This window comes from Geotrypetes seraphini, chromosome 2 (assembly GCF_902459505.1).
Source record: "Geotrypetes seraphini chromosome 2, aGeoSer1.1, whole genome shotgun sequence".
Lineage (NCBI taxonomy): Eukaryota > Metazoa > Chordata > Amphibia > Gymnophiona > Dermophiidae > Geotrypetes > Geotrypetes seraphini.
In genome coordinates this window covers 252446096-252465995 of record NC_047085.1, presented here as the reverse complement: position 1 = coordinate 252465995, position 19900 = coordinate 252446096, and the positions used below count along the sequence as shown (strand labels likewise).

The following is a 19900-nucleotide window of genomic DNA, read 5'->3' as shown; positions in this document are numbered from 1 at the left end:
GGAAATTTGTTGTGAGTTATGAGTTGAGCACCCACAATTATTTTTCAAAAGATGGCTCCTGTGCTTCTGATGTCTAGCATCCAAGTCTGACTTTAAAAGAAATGTAACATCCTAAAGGTCAATTCTTGTACAACCTCACTCTATTCCTGGATTAGTGGTTTATTTCCCCATACTCGCCAGAGCTTGTAGGATGCCTCATAACAGAGAGTCTTGAGCCCCTCTTACCTGAAATCAGTTTCTTTCCTACAAGCCAAACTATAGGAGCTTGTATTTTCTGTTTGACAAAGGTCTGGATGACCTCATGGCTAGTGTGCAGGACTGCAAGCCCAAGTCTTTGCCTGTCAATGGGCCCTGGGCCTCGAGGGGTTTAGGGTGGCCTCCTTTTTGTGCCTTCTGACTTTCCGTCAGTACTCTGGGACCTCTTCTGGCCAGCGTTCCTCCCGGTTTACTAGACCACAGTTTGGAGGTTCATGGCGCTAGCTGTCCAAGAGGAACCATCCAGCAGTGCCTGCAAAGAAGCAATTCTGATGCCAGGCCTATGCCTGCCCTTCAGTGGATTAGGGGGGTGTTTCTTGGCCTTCCTGGAGGAATGGCAGGCCATCACCTTGGACCTTTGGGTCCTGGAGGTCCTCTGGAATGGCTGCAAGCTAGAATTTCATTATCCCCTGGTGGATTATTTTCTGGATTCTCCCACGGGAAGGCCAGAGAAAGTGGTTCTGGTGGAAGCCACAGTCTCCACAGGTTGCTGGATTTACAAGAAAGAAGATTAGCAAAGGTAAGAACCTAATCTTTCAATGTAGGCATTTGAACTCTGCCAAACAAAGCAAGAGTAATTCAAGTAAGCTCGCTAAAATAGGCATAATATATTAAAAAAAGATAAGCTGTTCTCTGCAACAGCAATTGCTCGGCCAGCAGGAAAGAATTACTGTATGTATGACTGGCTGTCTGGGAGGAAAATTTGAGTTCGGGACTATAAAACGTTGCTCTTCCTGCACCAGGGGCTCAATGAAGGGTGTGTGTCTCTTCACTCTCACCTACTATCTGCATTATGAGAATGAGGGCCTCCTGTCTTTCACATAGAACCTGAAAGGGGATCCTTCTCTCAGCTTGTGCTCTATAGAGATCCCTTGGCCCCTGGTGCTGGTCCATATTGGGTGGGGGAAAAGCTTGCTCACCCCTGTCTTAAAGAGTGCACAGTCTTAGAACCTGTTTTTTAACTTAATATTTAGAAAAACAGAAAAGTTGTTTTAACAGAAAAAAAATTGCACCTTAAAACATTTTAAAAAAAATCTATGAAAGTCGTTTATTAAAATCAAAAAGATTACATTAAAGACTCAAAGCAAATGAGTTGCATTAAATTTCAAGTTTGATATACTGCCAATCAAATTATCTGAGTGGTTTACATTTATAATGTGGCAAAGTAATAAGAGAATGGAGAGAGGATAGCATAAGGAAAAAAGGGGGATAGAGAGAGGGTAAAGGGGTAAGAACTCCATTATCTGATAGAAAAGGGGGGGTTGGAAAGAAGGGAAGGGATAGGAGGGGAGAGGGTCTATCCTAGGCTGTCATTTAATAGAGAATATAGTGTGCAGAACTACTAATAAGTGTTTAATTCTCATAAAAATGAGGGTATTGCATCTAAAAATAAAAATGTTTTTAGTAACCTGATCTTTAATGGCAAGTACAGAACTCTTCAACTTTTAATTTTTATAAGAATTTTGCCACCCTCTAAATATTTTTTGGCCTAATAAAGGTATCCTTACCACTGGGTTACTTTAGCTTCTTTAGAGAAAAACAGAAGAGGTATGGTTTATTACAACTTGCAATGTGAGTTTAGCTGGGGCTTGCCATTAATAGTCTGGCTAAGCATGGGTGAACCACTTCATGTGGCTGTCCGTCAGCTTCTATAAAGGTTACTGGATAATTCTGAAGATATTGGGGGGGCGGGGGTAACAGCATTATCCTATTACTGTATTACTATTATCCAGTAACCTTTAGAGAAGCTGACGGACAGCCACATAAAGTGATTCACCCATGCTTAGCTAGACTATCAATGGCAGAGCCCAGGCTAAACTCATTGCAAGTTGTAATATACCTTTTCCCCTCCATGTCTTCCAAAATATCCAGGTACCATACACCTGATGAGTCAGGCCTCTTGAGAACTGAACCTGTATTTTCTGAAACTGTAAGACATCATAGGCTTAAAAACAAGAATAGCCTTACTGGGACAGACTAATGGTCCATCAAGCCCAGTAGCTTTTTCTCACAGTGGCCAATTCAGGTTCCTAGTACCTGGCCAAAACCCAAGGAGTAGCAACACTCCATGCTACCGATCCAGGGCAAGCAGTGGCTTCCCCCATGTCTTTCTCAATAACAGACTATGGACTCTTCCTTCAGGAAATCGTCCAAACCTTTCTTAAAACCAGCTATGCTATCAGCTCTTACCACAACCTCTGGCAATGCGTTCCAGAGCTTAACTATTCTCTGAGTGAAAAAAATTTCCTCCTATTGGTTTTAAAAGTATTTCCCTGTAACTTCAAGTGTCACCCTAGTCTTTGTAATTTTTGATGGAGTGTACCCATTGTACTCCACTCAGGATTTTGTAGATATTTTGAATGACAGATTCTGAGGGCATTGTATTATTGCTCTTTTACAGGGGAATATCGATTTTCTGGCCGGGACAGTTTGATTTTCTTAGTTGATGCCTCCAAAGCTATGTTTGAAAGTCTAGATGACGATGGGAATACTTGTTTTGACTTAACCATTCAGGTAAGGCAAGAAAGGTCTCAACTCAGTACTGTAACCTGGAGGGTTCTCATTGAAGTTTTAATATACAGAGGCTGCATATGCCTAGCAGCGCTATAGAAATAAGTAGTAGTGAAGCTGAAATGCACCTTTATGGCATGCTCCAAATGTGTGTGTGTGTTTAATTTAAATGTTTGGGTTTTTTGAAAAATACAACAACCCACATCGTAACTTTCACAATTCTTCCTGTCTCTACACACTGGAAGTGAAAACCTGATAAGCATGGTTTGTTGCTGGCAACCCAGGGAAGTAGCTTGCTCATGGAAGATTAAGGAAGAGTGTTTGGCTTGTGTAGTCACGTCTTCTGCTGCTGGGCTGTGCTTTTCTCTTGGAGCTGTTGATGCTGTTTGTGTGACATACCTTCCAAGTATAGCAACACCCCAGTTGAGAACCACTGCACTAAAGAGAGCAACATTGAAAGATCTTATCCTTAAGACAGTGTTTTTGCTAGTTATATAAGCTTGCAAACTTTCTGAATTACAGGCTTTATTGTGCAAGGATCTTTTCTTTTGCTTTAATGAATCAGAAGTTTCTGTTAGGATGGTCCCATTCGTTTCCCCTAAGGAAATGTTTTCGTTCCATGTGAATAAAGTTCGTGTGCTTCTTTACTTCTGCAAGGAAGACTGCTGAGAGTTTAGGTTCCTTCATTTGCTGGATGTGCATTGTGTTATCTTCAAGTATCTTGAGATAACAAGCAAATTTCTGAGATTTAGACAGACCAGTTGTGCTTTTCGGAGGCATAAGAAAAGGTGAAGTAGCTTCTAGGGTGACTGTTGCTTGTTGGTTCAAAAATTGTTTCTTTCTTTAGCGACCCTCCAGACCGACACAGAACGGATGAGTTTATACTCCTCTGCCAGCAGGTGGAGACTGAGACATTAACGTTTGGCTACAGTACAAGTGGGCTGTACAATCAGTCTGTTCTTGTACAATAACCTCTGGAATCTACACCATAGGGTAGTGTAACTCTTCCAGCCTTAAACTGTAGGGAACTAAAAAACAAATTCTAGTCCCTCCTCCTCTGGTCATTAGAAACATGAGGGCAGATAAAGGCCAAATGGCCCATCTAGTCTGCCCATCTGCAGTAACCATTATCTCTTTCTCTCTCCAAGAGATCCCACGTGCCTATCCCAAGCCCTTTTGAATTCAAACACAGTATCTGTCTCCACCACCTCTTCTGGGAAACTGTTCCATCTCCTGTTACACACCCCTGGAGCCTTAGTTTCGTTTCCTACAAGCCTTAACTGTAGGGTCTTGTTTCTTCTGCTCGTGATTTATTATTTTCTAAATGTTAGTCAATTAAATTTATATTTGGCGCGGGTCTTGCCCTAGTGCTGTGGAGTCACCCTGTGGGGACATCCTTTGGCGGGAGATCACAAACTTTTATATTTATATTGTCTGCTTCTGGGGAGCTACCTGTTAGTAAAAGTGCAGTAAACCCCCTGGACAGCCTGCAGGTCAGATTGGGTCTCCAGGATTGGGAGCCATCTCACCCCGGGTTCATCTGCTAAGGGGTAGAACGCAGGCTGATCGGTTCTGTGGAGGCATAACCAGAATTGGGACGTGTCTTCCCTATTTATCCTGAGAGGTCCTGGTAGTCACTGGGGTGATGGGGAAGGTGAGGCAGTCAGAAGACCTGAAATCCAGGTCTTCTGACCTAAGGTATTGATCATCTTTCTTGCTCTGTGTTTAGCTGGCACATGCCACTGTGAGTCTGTGTGTATGCTGGATTGGTGATTTTTTTTTTTTTTTTGGGGGGGGTCTTCAAAAGGGGTTTTTGGGTGGTTTCCCTGCATGCCCTACCCCCCACACCTGTAAAATCACAAAATCGCCATTTTCCTGGGTCATTTTAGGGCACCCACAGTGGCCATCTTGGATTTTCTTTAAAACTTTTAAAATTATATTTTATGGCCTTAGGAGCTTCATTTTCAATCCAAACTGCACAGATGGTCTCATCAGGATAGGATAGCATGGATTCATGCCATAATTGTGGCGGATTCACAGCTGTGTATCATGTGCACTGTGGCCCATGAGGGGGGGGGGGAGGGCGAAGCATGCGCAAATCCCGCATTTTCCTCCTCCGGAGAGGCCTCGCTTACCTCCACTTCAACCAGTGACAGGATTGAAGCATCCGGTGTGCAGAGGGCACTTCCGCAAAACGCATGCGCAGCTCCGGGGGAATAGTCTCATAAATCTGCTAAGTACTCTAAAACTGATGCACGCAGAGCGGCCCTTGCTGCTGGTGGATAATTTCCCCCCAGAATTTGTGAATATGATGTATCAGGCTTTTCTGGCTAAAAAGGGCTATGCCTGTTTCTTTCACTTAGAATCCAATACAGCAAATGAGGTCTGCCCCTCCTCTGGATTCCAGCATATCTCTGTATTCTATTTCAGGGACACTGGAGAGCAGACAGGCAGTCTCCACTATCGCTTCTGCTTCGGTCTCTGTCCCTTTGCTGTCACAGGTTTCCTCAGGGGCGTTTGCTGATGTGGCTAACCTAGTGGATGTTCGTGATCCTCATGACAGCAGATCTCAAGATCTTGGAGATGACCCTTAAACTGTGTTTTCACTTCTATTTAAATCTCTATTAAACCAAAAAATTTAAAAGCTTTAGAATATTTAAAATCTCATGTCGCAGAAAATCTCATTTACTCAAAAAGGGGTGTCACTTAACAATCTAGCAAAATTCTTCAATGAGAAAGTGACTACCTTACGATGCTCCTTCCCCCCAACACCCGCTTACAACTCTCTAGTGCTCACTACCTCCAACCCTAATCTAACCGAGGCCAACCATATCCCAGCCGATAGATCCTGGACCGCCTTCGAGCTCGTTTCCGACTCCCAGGTCTCTAAACTCTGCCTCAAGTTAAAATCCTGCAACTGTACCTTGGATCCTTTCCCCTCCTACTTATACGAGAACATTCCAGCACAGGCCATCTCATCTCTCACCAAACTCTTAAATTCCGCCCTGCTCTCAGGCCTATTTTCTACAGAAATGGGACACATTTCCTTATCCCCTCTCTTGAAAAAAGCTGATCTGGACCCCTCCACTCCTTCCAGCTATCGCCCAATAGCTAACATTCCTCTCCTGACCAAAATGCTGGAGTCCATCATAGCCACCCAACTCTCATCCTATCTTGAGAGATTCTCCATTCTCCTACCCTACCAACATGGATTCAGACCCAACTACAGCACTGAATCTCTTTTAGCCTCTTTAATTTCAAAGGTCCAACAACTTCACTCCTGCAACAAGTTCGCTGTTCTTCTTCAATTCGACCTCTCTGCAGCTTTCGACATTGTCCACCATGACATACTAATCCTCCAACTTTCTGAAATTGGCATAAATTCCAGAGTCTTAGATTGGTTCTCAAAATTCTTATGTTCTCGCTCCTACCTCGTTAACATGAATGTTACCTCATCCTCCCCTTGGAAACCGATCTGCGGAGTCCCTCAGGGTTCACCTCTATCCCCTATTCTTTTCAATGTTTATATGTCCTCCCTGAAACTCCTCCAACTATCCACCTCGGAGACACTTTACACCTACGCCGACGACATCCTTGTCCTTCTCGAGACCGACTCTAACCTCACCAACCTCTCTGATAACATCTCATCTTGCATAACAAATCTCCAATCCTGGGCTCTCACCGTTCAAATGAAACTAAATGAGACCAAAACAAAGCTACTTTGGCTTGGCCCGAAATTGGATCAGCTACCCTCCCTCATCCCACGTTCCTCTGGTACCAATTTGCAGCTTGAGCACTCTAGCAAAGTTCTGGGAATCATCATTGACTCTACATTGTCCTTTAACGACCACATCAACTCCCTAGTAAAAAAATGCTTTTTCAATCTTCATATGCTAAGGAAAGTCAGATCCTGCTTCCACCAACAACATTTCGCTGTTCTTGTCCAATCCATCATTCTTTCCAGACTTGATTACTGCAACTCCATCTACCTAAGCCTAACAAAGAAAAGTCTTATCAGACTTCAGCGGATTCAGAACACTGCAGCTAAACTAATCTTCGCAAAAGGCAAATTCGACCATGTCTCCCCACTTCTTTCTAAGCTTCACTGGCTCCCAGTCATCCTCAGGTTTCGCTACAAATGCGCCTGTCTCACCTTCAAATCTCTTCACGGAATCCTTCCTTCCCTCTTTCCTCTATCTTGGCTCTCGAGTACTCACTCCACCAGATCCACTCAGAAATTCAAACTATCCTTCCCTTCTCTAATTGGCATTTCCCATACAGGAAAACTTGGAACATCCCTCCTCTTCAGGATCACCGAGCTGTGGAACAGCTTTACTGCCCATCTTCGGAGTTCGACCTCCCTCCAACACTTCAGAAAACATCTGAAAACCTGGCTTTTCTCCAAAATGTAACTATCCCCTCCCTCTCCATTATTCTAAGTCCCCTCTTTCCTTCCTGTTTACCAAGCCCTTCTTCCTTCCATTGGAGTTCCTTTCTTTGTTTTTAATTCCTGTAAACCGTGTCGAGCTCCACTTCCGTGGAGATGACGCGGTATATAAACTTAAGGTTTAGTTTAGTTTAGTTTAATCTATGGTAAAATTGTAAACCTAAGGAGGTTTATGCTGCTGGTTCATCTTAAACAGTCAGCCTGTTGCCTGTTCAGCGTTTAAGATTTTGTTTTACATCAAATTAGTTGGCAGACATCACTAATTTCCAAGAGCTATTGTTACACAGCAAGTTTAGTATTCATAACAAGTTATAGCAAATGTTCTACTTACTCATTTTAACGTCCTACCTCGCTTAGGGCTGTTTATTTCTGCTGCAAAGTTCATCTGTGCTGTGACTCCATTTAATATTCTTTAGCGCATGCGCCTTTCAATCGATTTTATTAGCGCACACGTAACTAGTTTATCTCATAGCGACTTTGTAAACATTTTTATTTTAAATATTTTAAATCTTTTGAAAAAATCCAAATATTGAAAGCACCTAAAACTATCTATATTATTGCCACTTGCCCCACTCTTAAGCTCCTTATTTGTTCTGTACCACTTTCTCATTAAATTCATGCGCATGCGTGATATTCCTATTACTCGTGCTAAATTTAGAAATTCATTAAAGTGCTAAATTTTCAAAAATGACCAAATCATAAGACCAAAGCACACTATTAAGACTAAAATGGATTCATTTTGAATGTACACTCTCTAAACCTGAATTCTGACATAGTCCCTGTTAAAATCCAAATGTTAATTAATTTACCTCATTTCCAAAAGTAATGTTTAATTTCAGATTCACCTCATTTTTCATTTTTGCAAAACTGATAACATTTTTCAATGCAAACACCTAGCTCCTCCCGTATTGCTAAAAAGAATCATTCAGAAAAAAGGTTTCCAATCAATAAAAGCATTTAACCCAGTGAGTTCAACAGTTTGCAGCATAAAAGTCCATTTGGTCTCTTTCTGTAGGAGTTTTCTCTTCCTATCACCCCCCTCTACTTCTGGATCTCACTTAAGCAATGGCTAAGCATCTAAGGTCTTCAAAAGAATGCTGATGAGCCAAGCAATGTTCAACCAAAGGTTCAGTGGTTTTCTTACATTTAATGTTCGATTTGTGCTCCATAATTCTCTGCTTGAACGCTCTTTTTGACATGCCAACGTAAAATTTATCGCATGGGCAACAGATCACATACACAATATATTCAGAGTTACAGTTTAAAAAGTGATTGATTTTAAATCTCCTTTGATCAACTGGATTATGGAATTCTTTTATCTGAGAGCAAACCGCACAAATGCTACAGGTACCATATCTGAAAAAAACTATAGCTACATCACCCCTTCTCTTTGTTCGAATCTCTCCATCATTTAATATTTATTTTAGATTATATTTTCTGGAGAAAAAATTCTTAGATTTGAATTTACAAAGGCTGGGTGTATCAAGATGATGTTCCAGCATTTTTTTAGGGTGTTCACTGCAATACTGCTTTGGCTGTATATTTCAATATATAGGTAGTCATATTGTCATCTTATTCTTTTTGTTTTTCTAATAAAAGCCAAACCCTATTGCTAAGCCCTTTTAAAAGCTTTTTTAAGGACAAACCTCGGATAACCTCTGCTCAATAATTTACCTTCCAATATTTTTCCTTGTGTCTTATATTTCTTTATATTAGAGCAATTTCTTTTCAGCCTTTAACTTTTTAGGGTGGTTACTGTTGTATGCCAGGAAAGTGTTCCTATCGGTCTCCTTGGTGAACAGATCTGTGACAAACTTCCTTTCTTCTTGATGTATGGTCAGATCTAAAAAATGAGTTGCCGTCCATGAATATTCCATCTTGAAACCTAAATTATCATTGCACGTATTCAACCAGTGAAAGAACATCTGAAGAGAATTCTCCGTGCCTTGCCACAACATGATCACATCATCAATAAATCTTCACCAAATATAAAGTGTTCCCCACTCTCTTGGGGTCCTGGAGACTTTACACTTCCAGGGCTTATGTGCGTGTGTGGCATATTTTTGAGGAGTGGTATGCTGCGCAGGGAGTGATTTCCTTTCACGTCTCTTTGCCTAATATCTTGGAATTCTTGCAGGATGGCCTGAACAGGGGCCACGCCAGGTCTTCCCTCCAGGTTCAGCTTGCTGCCTTGTCCGCTTTTTGCGGTTGCTGCAGGGTAGGCACTTGACATCTCTTCCGGACATGGTTGGCTTTTTGTGGGCAGCCAAATTGCTTCAGCCTCCGGTGTGGCCTTTGTTTCCGTCTTGGGATCTCAATCTGGTCCTGTCCATGCTTCTGCGCCCTCCCTTTGAGCTCATAGGTTCCTGCTCGTTGAAGGACCTTACTCTTAAAGCGGTCTTTGTGGTGGCTGTTACCTCTGGAAGATGCGTTTCTAAGCTACAGGCGTTCTCTTGTAGGCCTCCCTTCCTGGAGTTTAGGGAGCGGGTTGTGTTGCTGCCTGTTCCTTCCTTTCTGCCAAAGGTGGTTTTGCCTTTTCATGTCATAGGTGGGAGAGCTCTTCGGAGCAGAAGCAGTTGCACATTTTGGATGTCTGCTGGGTCCTTCGCTCTTATGTTCAGCAGACCCAGGAGTTCCAGAAATTGGATCATCTCTTTGTCCTCTTACCGAGTCCTCGTAAGGGGGATGGCATGTCTAAGGCTACCATTGCACGTTGGGTTAAGGAGACTATCGCTTCCACGTATCTTCTTCAGAAGAATTCTGTTCCGGATTTTCTCAAGGGTCAGGCAGCTTCTTGGGCTGTCTTCTCTTGTGCCTCCAGGGATATCTGTAAAGCTGCGGTTTAGTCTTCTCTGCATTTCTTTGTTTGCCATTACAGTGTGGATGTTCAGGCACTTCGGGATGCGGTGTTCAATGAGCATGTCCTGGTGTCAGCACTTCAGGGGTCCCACTTGTGATGGGTACTGCTTTGGTATGTACCCTCAGTGAAGGCTGTACCGATCTGGAGAGTTTGACAAAGAAGGAGAAATTAGGTTCTTACCTGCTAATTTTCTTTCTTTTAGACTCTGACTAGTACAGCACCCCACCCTGTCTGTTGTTGCTTGTTTTTCGTATTTTTTTTCATGAAGATTTTGCTTTTTCTGCAGGTTCTAGTATTTTACTAGGGCTATGGAGATCAAAGAACAGCAGCTGTGGCTCGGCTGGCGAGTTGTGGAGATATTTTGCTGCAAGGGCCTGTTCTGTGCATTTTCCTACAGCATTCCTGTATATTCAAAGTGTTGTTGCTGTTTTCTAGTTAGCTTTCTTAGTTCTGCTTGGCTATTCGACAGACTGTTAGATAGTGGGAGGGACAACTATTAAGTACTATAATCAAAAGTTTGGTCTCGGTCTCTACCTGCTGGTCATGGTGAGCTATTACCCATCAGTGAAGGCTGTACCGATCTGGAGAGTCTAAAAGAAAGGTAAGAACCCAATTTCTCCTTTTGAATGAAAACAAAAGTTTATAGATATTTTTTTTTGTTTGTAAAAGTGTGATCTTAGAATTGAATGAGAACAAGGTTGAACATTCTGAAATTCAAAGCATATAAGTGGGAGTGTTATAAATCACAGTAAGTTTTATACCATGCTTTAAAGGTGTTCATTTACCATGTCTCCTTGGGCTGATTGCAGTTGCTTTGGGCCAGTGGTCTCAAACTCAAGCCCTTTGCAGGGCCACATTTTGGATTTGTAGGTACTTGGAGGGTCTCGGAAAAAATAGTTAATGTCTTATTAAAGAAATGACAATTTTGCAAGAGGTAAAACCTTTTCCTTTTGGTTAAGTCTTAATAATATTGTAATTTATAGTTAAAGAGACATATGATCAAGAAACTGTTTTATTTTACTTTTGTGATTATGATAAACATACCGAGGGCCTCAAAATAGTACCTGGCGGGCCGCATGTGGCCCCCCGGGCCGTGAGTTTGAGACCACTGCTTTTGGGCTGATTGCAGTTGCTTCTTTGTAATGGTAGTTTAACTACAAACTTGCCAAAGCTAATTGACTAGATCAAGGGTGTGCAACCTTTGTCCTCAAGGGCCATAACCTGGTCGGGTTTTCAGGATTTACTCAACGAATATGCATGAGATCTATTTGCAAGCACTGCCTCCACTGTATGTAAAATAGATTTTGTGTTTGTTTATGGGGGTTTATGGGGGAAAATCTTAAAAATCTGACTGGGTTTTAGCCCTTGATGATTGAGAATGCCCACCCCTACCCTAGATCTTTCTCTATAATATGTGGAAGAAAGCTTTCACAGAGTGATGTCTTCTTTGACCTCTGAATACTACACAGCTTGTAAATGACACATTATCAAAAGTAAAGAGTCTGTGGGTGGGCTTCAAAAATGTCAGAAATCTTAAAAATGTAAAAAGAATAATAGGCTTTTGTTGATTGGCTGTCTTTTGCTTATTCTTTTAAAACCAGAGGAGGAAGCAGCCAAGTTATGGCAGATGGACGTTTCAATATGTTGTATCATAAATAGTGTAGCTTAGCATAGTTTTTACATTTTAAATTGAGAATATTTGATAGGTATCTTTGTACTAAATTTCAAAAATAAAAGAAGCCATTGCACAAAAGTGGCCAACTTTAGGGCCTGTCATTGCAAGTCGTGGAAAGAACCCTTGATTTATGACTCTTGCTGTTGCTGTAAAAACTGAACTAAAAGCAGCAAGTTGGGATGGGGATACAAAAAAAGGGGGAAAAAATCCCCAGATAGTTGTGAATATCACCAAGGACTCCTTTTACGAAGGTGCGCTAGGGCCTTAATGCGTGGAATAGCGCGCGCTAAATTGCCGCATGCGCTAGCCGCTACCACCTCCTTTTGAGCAGGCGGTAGATTTTTGGCTAGCGTGCGATAAAACCGCTAGCGCACCTTCGTAAAAGGAGCCCCAAGTTTCCAGCTGTAGGTCTAATTTTGCTGGTAGCCCAGAAGGAACAGGAAAAACTGCTTGGTTAAAAATTCTCCATAGCATCTCACTCAAAAGTACAGAATAAACTTGTACTGGATTTTCCATGAGAATTGTAAATTGTTAGGGTTAGAGAATGATTCATAATTTAGTTTTATTTTGTTCCCAGTGCATCAGGAGCGTGTACACCAGTAAGATTATCAGCAGTGAGCGAGATCTCTTAGGTTTGGTGTTCTTTGGCACAGAGAAGCACAAGAACTCTGTTGAGGGGTTTAACCATATATATGTCCTACATGAGCTGGACACACCAGGTAATTGAATGACACTTTAAAGTGTTCTCTGTTTAGTACAACAGATGTAATCTCAAATTAAACTGCCCTTAGTCTTTCACGGTATTTTCCTTTCGCCTCTTCCTGGTACTAAAGTCAGGCTACATCAATCAGGAGCTGCTTTGACACGCCATAGCGTGTCAAAGCAGCTCCTGATTGGTGTAGCCTAACTTTAGTACCAGGAAGAGGCAGTTAGAAAATACTGAGAATGATCCCACACCCGATTTTCAGCACCTACCGATGCCCCAGCTGCCCTCTCCTGCCTTCGATCTACTCCTAAACCACATTTGCATTTTTTTGAAATTTGCGGGGGTTCTGTTGAATTTCGGGGGAGTACTGTACTTTAGTGCAATATATTGCTTTATGGAATGCTAACTGTAACCTTTCATTTTTAAGCTTAATTCATAAATCTTTGATTTGATATTTTGCTTTATATTCTGCCTTTAGCCAAATTAACTGTGCCTAGGTGGATTACAATAAAAAATCAATTGCACATTTTAAATGTTAAATAATGCAATATGAGGGCTGTTCAAAAAGTATCAGACCTTTTTTCATTAAAAATACTCGTATTCAGATACAACAATCTTATACTAATCTCCTTCAAAGTAGTCCCCTTGGGCTGCCACACACTTCTTCCAACGGTTCTGCCACTGTCGGAAGCAGCACTGGAATGTCTTTTTTGAGACTGCTTGCAACTGGCCCATGATGTCTTCTCTTGACTGAAATCTGGTCCCTTTCAGGGGCATTTTCAGATTGGGGAAAAGCCACAAGTCACATGGAGCCATGTTAGGAGAGTAGGGAGCCTGAGGAATCACAGGTGTGTTGTGTTTGGCCAGGAAACTCCGTATTAAATGTGAAGAATGGGCAGGTTCGATAGCAGCTTTGGCACGAACTTCGTTGAAATTCTCCTGAAGCCCAAATCCTCGATCAAAATGGAATAAATGGATCAAACACTGATGCTCGCCTCTTCTGCAAGTTCTCTGATCGTAATTCGACAACCCTGCATCACCATAAGAACATAAGAATTGCCGCTGCTTGGTCAGACCAGTGGTCCATCATGCCCAGCAGTCCGCTCATTCGGCGGCCCTTGGGTCAAGACCAGTGCCCTATTTGAGTCTAGCCTTACCTGCGTACATTCTGGTTCAGCAGGAACTTATCTAATCTTTTCTTGAATCCCTGGAGGGTACTTTCCCCTATAACAGCCTCTGGAAGAGCGTTCCATGTTTCTACCACTCTCTGGGTGAAGAACTTCCTTATGTTTGTATGGAATCTATCCCCTTTTAACTTTAGAGAGTGCTCTCTCATTCTCTCCACCTTGGAGTGGGTAAACAGTCTCTCTCTATATATATTAAGTCTATTCCCTTCAATATCTTGAATGTCTCGATCATGTCCCCTTCTCAGTCTCCTCTTTTCAAGGGAGAAGAGGCCCAGTTTCTCAAGCCTCTCATTGTATGGCAACTCCTCCAGTCCCTTAACCATTTTTGTCGCTCTTCTCTGGACCCTTTGAGTAGTACTATGTCCTTTTTCATGTACAGTGACCAGTTTTGGACGCAGTATTCCAGGTGGGGGCGCACCATGGCCCAGTACAGCAACATGATAACCTTCTCTGATGTAGGGAGAATTGAGGTCAGACCGTGCTTTGACTATTACAATGGCTGGAAGATGTTAAGAGCCACCTTCCTTGAGATTCATAATTCACCGCTGGATCCACAGAGTGTGGAGTAGTTGGGAAGGGAAATTTTCCCGCATCTCAATGAAATTATCTAAAAGTTACCAATCAAGATTTTTGCTTGACTAGATCAAAGACCAGTGCCCTAACTGAGACCAGCCCTACCTGCTTATGTTCCGGTTCAGCAGGAACTTGTCTAACTTTGTCTTGAATCCCTGGAAGGTGTTTTCCCCTATAACAGCCTCCGGAAGAGCGTTCCAGTTTTCCACCACTCTCTGGGTGAAGAAGAACTTCCTTATGTTTGTACGGAATCTATCCCCTTTTAACTTTAGAGATTGCCCTCTCGTTCTCCCTACCTTGGAGAGGGTGAACAACCTGTCTTTATCTACTAAGTCTATTCCCTTCAGTATCTTTAATGCTTTGATCATGTCCCCTCTCAGTCTCCTCTTTTCAAGGGAGATCTCATTTCTGGATGTTGAGGGCCTACCGGAACGTGCAGTCATCTCTGAAGCGGTTGTACCTCTCCTTTATCTGTGTGGTGCCCATTGCTTCATCCCCGAAGGCCTGTCGAATCTTGCGGCTCATTTCCACTTGGGAATAGCCAAGCTTTACACAAAATTTAATGCAGTAGCGTTGTTCAACTTTTTCTGTCATTTTGTCAAATAAGAAAATCCGATGGTGCTCACTTATACTTCCTCACTCATTGGCGGTGACTGACAGCTTCTGTAGGCAGGAAAAATTCAAGCATGTGCATTAGGGTCGCCTACATACGTGCACCAAACCACACCTCCCTAACTTTATTTGTTTACGCAAGAAAAATTAAGGACTTCACTTTCAACGGCGTCAGCTGGATGATCTTTGACCTTTTCGCTGTCACACCCGATGTGCTAGGCTTCTCCGACTTCCCTTGCCGTGTTGCCGCCATAACCAGCAAGGTTTTCTACTATTTTATGAAGGAGCGAAGTTATCGAAGCCTTTTTAATTTTTTAGTAAGTTGCCTGGGCATTGAGGAGCGCTGCGGTTATGCCTCCATCTTGCGCGCTCTAAGCCACTTTTTGAACAGTCCTCGTATATAAAATCAGAAATCCACCTCTGTCCCAATGCCTGCATAAAAAGAAACATCTTTACTGCTTCCAAAATCAAAGATAATTTAAACTTCATCTGCAACATCAGTTTACAGTAGAGACTGGTTAGAAACATAGAAACATAGAAAAAAGCAGCAGAAAAGGGCTATAGCCCACCAAGTCTGCCCATTCCAAGTATCCCCTCCCCTGAATTTACTCCCTTAAAGATCCCACATGAGTATCCCATTTTCTCTTAAAATCCGTCACGCTGCTGGCCTTTATCACCTGGAGTGGTTGATGATCTTATTTAAATTTACATTGGAATAATAATGCTTTTTCCCCCTTTGTCTTCTAAGGTGCCAAGCGAGTGCTGGAGCTGGACAAGTACAAAGGAAAGAAGGGGAGAGCTTATTTTAGTGAGACCATTGGCCACAGCAAGGACTTCTCTCTGGGTCAAGCTCTCTGGATCTGTGCCAATCTCTTCAGTGATGTTAAGCTGAGAATGAGCCACAAACGCATCATGTTGTTCACCAATGATGATCACCCTCATGTTGGCGACAGCACCAAAATCAAGTTTGCATTCACTAAAGCCAGTGACCTTCGAGAGACAGGTCAGTAATATAATAACCTCTGCTGAAAGGTCCTTGAGGTTAGTGTGGTGTGGTTTTATTTGTCTCTTACCATGTTTCCTTGAAAATAAGACAGTCTTATATTAATTTTAGCTCAAAAAAATGCATTAGGGCTTATTTTCAGGGGATGTCATTTTTTTTTCATGTACAATCCTCTCCCTTCCTCTCCTCTACCCCAATTCGTCCTCTTTCCTTTCTCCCCCACCCCCATGTGCAGTAGAACCCCACTGACCCTCCCACCATGAGACTGACATACCTCCGAGGCATCCCAAATCAGCGTGGCCTTCCCCGCCCAAGCCTTCCTTCTGCTGTATCACTGATGTCATTTTTGGGGTAGGGCTTATATTAGGAGCATCTTTAGAAATCACGCTAGGGCTTATTTTTGAGATCTTTTTTTCGGGAAAACACAGTAGTAAAAGACAGAAATGAGAGCAAAACGGGATGATTCTTGTTCAGATGAGAGTGTCCAGTAAGGCTGGAATAAGGCTGCTATGCAAGTATATGGACCAGATGGACCCAATTTAATGTCCAGCATTGCCTATATCAATAAAATGAAGCTTTACCTGCAATTTGACTGCCTATATAACCTGTCCTAAAATTGATTTTTGGCTTGTTTCATATACTCTGACCTGGTATGCTGCGGTGTGATGTGAGCATGATTTTACTTTTAGATCACATTCTATTGTAACTGACATTGTCAGATGTTGATTCAGACAGAAGGCTGCCTATATGATTCATGAATAGATCTTTGCTTCCTGTAAAATTTGAGTTGTCGATGCAGAAAGCTTCATGTTTAGAGCCGTGCACTGATGGCTGAACACATGACACCTAATGTTCGTGTAACATGAAAGCACATGAAAGCTTTGTTGATGCAGTAAGCTAAATATGCATATTTGAAGTGCGAAGATCATGTGCACTAATCAAGATGAGCACACTAGACACATGGACACAGTGTTCTGCGCTGAGGGCAGCTTGTTCTAATTCTCTCTTCTACTTTTGCAAGATTTGAGACCACTCAAATTGCATTTTATTTCTTGGCCCATGCCCTCTGAAATTCTCTTCCTCATTTCCTAAGGCTTGAGCTTTAATCTCGAAAAATGAAGTGCAAAAGGCATATGAGTCTTGAGCCAGTATTCTGTTCTTCCAAAACATGCCTCTTAACACCCCTTTCTGAGTTGGACATTTTGCAGGGAGAACGTCCCAAATTCTCAAAACTTTAACGCGGTCACTAAACTAGTTTCTAGACAGTTTAGCCTAAACTAAACTAAACTAAACCTTAGGTTTATATACCGCATCATCTCCACGATCGTAGAGCTCGGCATGGTTTACAGGAGTTGAGAGAGGTTAAAGGGTATAGAGAAAGGGGGAGGGGGGAGGTAAGGTTGTTTCAGAGCTTAGTGAGTCTGAAGGGGAGGGAGGTCCCTAGTTTTCCTGCGCGGGAAATGCCTTTTAATGAAGGAAAGGATAATTTAAGTTTATGAGTGGGTCTGGTGGTATTAAGATTTAAAGAGTTCCAGGAGAGTGGGATGAAGGGAGGGAGGATGCCATGGAGGATTTTGAAAGTTAGAAAGGCGCATTTAAAGTGGACCCTGGCGATAATCGGAAGCCAGTGGAGCTTGGACAGGAGCGGTGAGACATGGTCGAATTTACTTTTTGCGAAGATGAGCTTGGCTGCAGCATTCTGGATCCGCTGAAGTCTATGAAGGCTTTTCTTGGTAAGGCTTAGGTAGATTGAGTTGCAATAGTCCAACCTGGACAGGATGATAGATTGGACGAGAACAGTAAAGTGATTTTGATGAAAATAGGATCTTACTTTCCTCAGCATGTGAAGGCTGAAATAGCATTTTTTTGCCAAGGAATTGAGGTGGTCGTTGAAAGACAAAGCGGAGTCGATGATGATGCCCAGAACATTGCTCGAGGACTCCAGCTGCAGAGTGGAGCCAGAGGACAGGGGGATGGAGGTGGGGAGTTGGTCAAGTTTAGGGCCGAGCCAAAGTAGTTTAGTTTTGGACTCGTTCAGTTTCATTTTGACAGTATGGGCCCAGGACTGGAGGTTCGTTATACAGGAGGATATTTTATCCGAGAGGTTGGTAAGGTTTGGGTCAGTCTCGAGGAGGACTAGGATATCGTCAGCATAAGTGTAAATTGTTTCTAGGGGTGATAGGTGGAGGAGTTTAAGGGAGGACATATAGATGTTAAACAGGATAGGAGAAAGAGGTGAGCCTTGCGGGACTCCACACGTTGGTTGCCAGGGGGTGGATGAGGTGCCATTCATGTTGACGATGTAAGAGCGAGAGCGTAAGAATTTAGAGAACCAGTCTAAGACTGTGGAGTTGATGCCTATCTCGGAGAGTTGGTAGACTAGGATGTCATGGTGAACAACGTCAAAAGCAGCGGAAAGGTCGAATTGAAGGAGGACGGCAAACTTATTTCGAGAGTGGAGTAATTGGGCCTTAGAGATTAAGGAGGTCATTAGGGATTCGGTGCTGAAATTGGGACGAAATCCATATTGGTAAGGTAAGAGGATAGAAAATCTCTCTAAATAAGATGCGAGTTGGGTGGCAATGATGGACTCGAGCAACTTGGTTAATAGAGGGATATTTGCTATTGGGCGATAGCTGGATGGTGTGGAGGGGTCTAGGTCAGATTTTTTTCAGTAGAGGGGTCAGGGCAATATGGCCCATTTCTAGGGAGAAAAGGCCCAAGTGTAAGGCGGAATTGATGAGTTCGGTAATAGAAGAGATGGCCTGCGCGGGAATTTTCTCATATAAGTAGGAGAGGAATGGGTCTAAGGAGCAGTTGCAGGATTTCAGTTTGAGGCAAAGTTTGAGGACCGTGGATTCGGATACGAGCTCAAAGGTGGACCAGGATCTGTCGACTGGGATGGGGTAGGAGGTCGTTGGGGTAGAAATGGAGTCGGTGGGCACCAGGGAGTTGTAGGGGACTGTGGGTGGGAAGGGGGATCTCAAGGTGGTGATCTTATCGTTGAAGAATTTCACCAGAACACCAGCTAAGGGGGAGGAGGGGACTGAGGTGGAGCCTTTTTTGGACGTTAAGGAACGCCAGATATTGAATAGAGTACTGCTCTGGTTGTTGGATCTAGTGATTTTATCTCCGTAGAAGTTCTGTCTTGCTTTTTTCAGAACTGTATTGTAGAACTTGATGTTGGCCCTCCAGGACTGTCTGTCGATAGGGGATTTAGATTTTCTCCATTTGCGCTCCAGAGCTCAACATTTCTGCTTTAGTTCTCTGTGATAGGGGAGATACCAAGGGGCCTTACGGGAGTAGGAGACGGTTTTAGTGGAAAGAGGGGCGAGGGAGTGGTAAGTGGACTGGGAAAGTGTGACCCAATTATGCCAGTAGGATTCTGGGTCTGCAGGCTGAGGAGTGGAGGAGAATAGGTTGAGAAATTTAGTCCAGAACAGGTCGTTCGTAATTTTTTTGCAGAAGGTGATGGAATTGGGAGTGCGGGGCCCCAAAAGGCGACATGAAGATGGGGAGACAGAAGGTCCCTAAGAGGTGGTCAGACCAGGGTACATGATCCCAGCGAGTATCGCCGGCTAAAGTTTTGTGGGCAGTGAGGTCGAGGAAGCTGATGAGGTCAAGTGTGTGCCCCTTTTCATGGGTTGGGGATAGGGCAGGGGGGGGAAGCCAAGGGAGGTGAGGAAGCTAATAAATTCGGTTGTGTCCTTGCTGGTGAGGTCGTCTAGGTGGAGATTGATGTCCCCTATAATCAGTAGTCTTTGGAATTTGAGGAAGGCATTTGTTATAGTCTCGAGGACAAGTTCAGAGGATTTGTTCCAAGGGGTGGGTGGGCGATATAGAAGCAGGATACCCAGTGCACGGGGGTGGAGTTCATCGTTTACAGAGGCTAGCATGTATTCTACTGAGGTGTGACTGCCTTTTTCGAGGAGCTGGACATCGAAAAATGATTTGTAGAGTAATGCCAGGCCACCTCCTTTACGGTTAGTTCTGGGAGAGAAGAGGCCATGGTAGCCGTGAGAGCAGAGTTCGTTTTGAGTAAATTGGTCATCTTTTGTGATCCATGATTTT

At 43.1% G+C, this 19900-nt stretch overlaps 1 protein-coding gene across 3 annotated transcripts in view; it reads left to right on the top strand.

Annotated features, from left to right (window-relative positions):
• XRCC6 (X-ray repair cross complementing 6) overlaps window positions 1-19900 on the top strand; it is a 116544-nt gene that overhangs the window by 14350 nt on the left and 82294 nt on the right. For all 3 annotated transcript variants that reach the window (XM_033929366.1, XM_033929365.1, XM_033929367.1), the window contains exons 3-5: window positions 2657-2769; window positions 12326-12467; window positions 15575-15829. In XM_033929366.1, coding sequence (XP_033785257.1) covers window positions 2657-2769; window positions 12326-12467; window positions 15575-15829 — 510 coding nt within the window. The remainder of the gene's footprint in view (window positions 1-2656; window positions 2770-12325; window positions 12468-15574; window positions 15830-19900) is intronic.